At 38.1% G+C, this 4,732-nt stretch overlaps 1 protein-coding gene across 1 annotated transcript in view; it reads left to right on the forward strand.

Moving 5' to 3' along the window:
• Positions 1-3,621, forward strand: part of TRA2B (transformer 2 beta homolog) — a 20,187-nt gene extending 16,566 nt beyond the window's left edge. The window contains exons 5-7 of the mRNA XM_044431205.1: positions 365-531; positions 2,515-2,589; positions 3,540-3,621. Of these exons, the coding sequence (XP_044287140.1) occupies positions 365-531; positions 2,515-2,589; positions 3,540-3,621 (324 nt within the window). The remainder of the gene's footprint in view (positions 1-364; positions 532-2,514; positions 2,590-3,539) is intronic.
• Positions 3,622-4,732: the final 1,111 nt, after the last annotated feature.

The raw sequence follows: 4,732 nt of genomic DNA on the forward strand, positions 1-4,732 counted from the left end.
TCTTGCTAGAGGGGTCCTGTACGTAGCTGCTTTGCCACTGTGTGTACCGAGTGCTGGACTAGATGGACCTTGGTTCTGATCCAGCATGGCTTTTCTTATGTTCTTACAATGGTTAAAATGTTGGATTAGGATTTAAAACCAGGATTAGTTGGACCTTTGGTCTAATCCAGCATGACTTTTCTTATTTACTTAAAGTAATAAGTAAGATCATTTAGATCATTTCCTAATGGAGAATGTGAAGAAGCATAACCGGTTTTATGGGATTTAATTGATGTTTTTTACCTGTACTATTGTTTTTGCTTTATTTTTTGTTAATTGCCTTGAGTACCATTTCACAGAAAAATAAACAATTTAAATAAAATTGATAATCATTGGCTTATCTTTTTATGTAACTATATATTGCTTTGTTTTGTGTTCCTCATATCATATCCTGTATTTTCCATACAGTGGTAGTTCCCGACGGAGAGATTACTATGACAGAGGTTATGACAGAGGCTATGATGACCGTGACTATTATAGCAGATCATACAGGTTAGCCTACTTTTTGCTGATTACTGCTTGATGAGATTGCATAAACCCTTTAAAATGTGTTATATACTGTAATTGTGCTTCCATCTCTATTTTGGTTCTTGTCACGCTGGCTATGATTGTCATCCATGTCCTGTAGGGTTGAAAGGACTGGCACTTGCTTCACTGTACTTGACAACTGGAAACAAATGATTGGATTGATACCAAAGTATTCTTTACATTCTCTGAAATTCTGGAATTACTGTAAGCCAACAGATAGACCCGTGGAAATTGGATTACCATTTACAAGGATTTTGGGAAAACTAGCTTCTTGGCACGAAAGATGTAGGAAATAAGAATAGAGGAGTAATCTAAAGCCAAGTTCAGTTACATATGTGACAGTTTGCTTGGAAATACTGTGCTAGATAAAAGGTGTGGTAGAAACTTGAAAATCTTCAGACCTCTGATTAAAAAAAGCTTATGCCACAGCCAGTTATTTGCATTAAACATCTCAGCCTGTCACACAAAGCAAGTATCCTGTTTTCTAAAAGACACTTGATCAAAAGTGTATCATCCATGAAAGTGCTGGGAAAAGTAAGATTCTATCAACAGGATTCTAAAGTAGCATTTTCAGTCAAAATAAGCTGTAACACATCAGATGTGGCTTTTCATTTGATGTGCAAAATGTCCCAGTAGGTCTCAGTGCCAGTACCTGTTCAGTTCTATGACTTCTAATGTCCTGTCTGCCATCAGTTAGTATTGCCTTTTCAGAAGTTTAAATTGGCTAAATGAAACAGTTCTTGCCTAAACTAATAAGCTCAAAAACTTGAAAAGCCTGAATATCAGCTAGTATAAGACTAGACCATACAGTTTTCCTTCCTGTAACTTAAATGCACTGTGTGTTCCAGAAGGAATAACTTGTGCAAGCTCCATCTGCCTAGTATTCACAGATCTTTTCCCCTTCCTGTAGTAGCAACTTTCACCATGTTCCTGGTCTTTCCTGGAGATGTCTGACTGTTGGGTCACAGTGGACTGTGATACAAATGCAGGACTTTGGATGTAGTTGTATGTGTACACGCATGCAACTTGATATATATACATCAAATGGTGATCAGGATTACCTGCTGACCTTTACTATTTGAAAGAATTACATCTAGCACATAGTTCCAGAACAGGAACTTTACTGTGACCATTTTACTCTTTCTTCCTGGGTTCCCCATTAAATTTTGCTCTATCCAAAATTTCACTTTGGATATCACTTTGGTGTTATTCATACCACCTGAAATGTTCCACAGACTGAACTCACTTGCAAGCCTGAAGCTTTATTTAGGTTTAGATACAAACTTTATTGTCTGTATCTTCCCTAGAATTGCATGTATTTTGTGCACTTACTCCTCTTTTACAAATTTGTTTCACTAATTCTGTGAAATCAGTCTGTTTTATGAGTGATAAGAAATGATGCCTAAGCAGCAGAAGCAGAAATGAGAAGTGGCCATTGGTGATGGGACACATTTGCCCAAAGCAGCTCCCCATACCTCAGAAATACTAAAGGACAGAAATCCAGCATCACTCTAACAGCTATCCTGGCACTTGTAGCATATGAGGCTTCTTGACATATTTGCTGAGTACAAGTATTCCTAGTCTCTGCTTGGAATTGCCTCTCATAAGGCCTGCCTTGCTGCAGATGAGTGAATAATCAATAGTCGAGACAGTGTGCTTTTAAAGCTTTTAAAATGTGTAATCTCAAGCGAGTATGAAAATACTGCATCAATGTCTGCTGTAGGTATTTTAACTATTAACGGTGCTATTAAAATAGTAGATTAGGCCCAAACAGGTTTGTATGAAGACAGGAAGATGCCAGTATCATTCAGCTTATGTTGAAGATAATTATTTCTTGTGTCTGAATTGTTTCTTGTACTGGTAATCATTCTTTATATGACTCATTTCTAGTTTGAAAAGTTAATAAATAAAAGTGTGAAAAGGTCACACCTTCTTATGTTTTTACAGAGGAGGTGGTGGTGGTGGAGGCGGTGGCGGAGGAGGAGGATGGCGAGCTGCCCAAGACAGGGATCAAATGTACAGGTACATTATGAGAGGATATTGTACCTTTTTTAGAAGTATGGAGAAATAATGAAATAACCTATTTGAATGGTGGTATCTTCCAGAAGCATTTAAATTAATCTTGATTTTCATTTGGAAAATTCACTGTTGGTGCCAGAGTTATCAACACTAACAAAATATAGTTAACCAGAAGGCTTCAGTGAGAAGGCATGCTCTGAAACATTGGAGTCTAGAAATCAATCCCAAATTTTGGTTAAAGAAAATAATTCCTCCTACAATTAGTGTGATGTTCTTAAAAATATTTTCTGGTATTGGTATAAAGAATTTGTGGCAAACTCCTGCCATACATTATATTTTCTGATTGAAATTAACTTCAGAATTTATAATTACTTTAACCAGATAATTCACATCACTAGAAAAACAACTCTGCTATTGACCTTTATTGGGGGTGGTGGGGGGGATTGGCAAAAGTATTTTAATTAATATTAGTTGGAGCAGACTTAGTGTTTCCAAATGCATTCATCTGTTCTGATTGATATCCTAGCTAAGGATGATACATGTAAAATAAATTCACTCAACTGCAATTGTGGTAGCTTCAGTGCAAGTAAATTTCTTACCTGTAACAATAGATTTCTTATGACTTGCACTCGCCTTAGAATGAAGCCTCCTGGCTATTCAGGAGGCAGTACTCTGCCAATTGCTTCCAGCTGGGTGGGAGGAGTGGTGGAGGCAATGTTGCTTCTCAAGTTTCCATTTTCTTCTTCTCTTATAGGTAGGGCTTTGAGTCTGCTGAGAGGAGGTGTGTTAGTGGGAGAGGGGTTATAGGAGCCGTATCTTAGACTTTCCACTAAAACATCCCTTCTGACATGTGGGTTTCATTGGGTAACTCTTGTAGAGTAAAGCAAATAGGTATAGAAATACCCATTACCTGATGTTTCATTGTACCATTTTTGTTATAATTCCCTCTGTAGGAGAAGATCACCATCTCCATATTACAGCCGAGGTGGCTACAGATCTCGCTCTCGGTCTCGATCATATTCACCTCGTAAGTAATGATTTCAGTATATTCTCTGTAGTCTGAAATTCAATACAACTTAAGGGAAGGGGCTACTTAAAATAGAATTATAATTAGTCCTAACAGACTAGTGTAGTTACTGTGAACCCTAGCAGCTGTTTGACATACTTGTATGACATGTTTGAGAGCCAGGGTGGTGTAGTGGTTAAGAGCATGGGACTGGGACTCAGACGATCTGGGTTCTAGTCCCCACTCAGCCATGGAGCCAACTGGGTGATCTTGGGCCAGTCACAGACTCTCAGTCCAACCTACACACAGCGTTGTTGTTGTGGGAATAAGATTGAGAGCGGGAGGAGGAGATAGATGTAAGCTGCTTTGAGAAAAATGTAGGATATAAAGCTAATATATATTTTAGCAAACTGAAACCACTTTGTACGCAATGTACTCTTCAACAGTTACTAGGTCTGTTCTGTGGTGTTTGATCTGTTTAGCCTATAAAGTTAATTCCAACCTATTAAGCTATCAGGGATCTAATTTACTCCTATTGAAATAAATGGGAAAGTGAAGCTACCAAACTGCTGTCAGATTCTAAAAATAGTTTTTAATAGTTAATGCAAAAATATATTGCAAGGAGTTTTGTGGGGAAAAGCATGCATTTTCTCTATAAAATCATCACTGGTATTGCAGAAGCATTGATGGACCCGAGAGGCATGTCTTGTTTTGTTCCAGGCTGGCTTTACTCTCACAGTGCAAAAAGTTGCTTCTTACTTGTAGTGTTCTTGTTGAAGTAAAACCCTGTTGGGCAGCTGAGGTTTCATTGGATGCCTTCTACTATTTACTGTGACTCAAGGAGTTCACCAGTACATTTTTGGCTTGTCCCCCCCCCACCCCCTTTTGGGCTTCCTGATGATTCAGTGAGGGCTTAAGTTAATATTGTGAGGTCCAGTGTTAACCCCAATAATTTTTGTAGTAGGCTGTGTTATTGGGATCTGATGCAAACAAGGCATTGTGCTAAACAGGTTATTTTGGAATAATTATTTCCAGCTAGGACTCTCAAGTGTCCATTAGATGCCAATAGAACCCCAAAGTTGTATACGAGGGCTGTCATTCTAAATATAAGTAATGCCACTTTCACTTTTTATGCACATA

The sequence above is a fragment of the Varanus komodoensis genome, unplaced genomic scaffold (genome assembly GCF_004798865.1).
Source record: "Varanus komodoensis strain SLA01 unplaced genomic scaffold, ASM479886v1 scaffold1, whole genome shotgun sequence".
Lineage (NCBI taxonomy): Eukaryota > Metazoa > Chordata > Lepidosauria > Squamata > Varanidae > Varanus > Varanus komodoensis.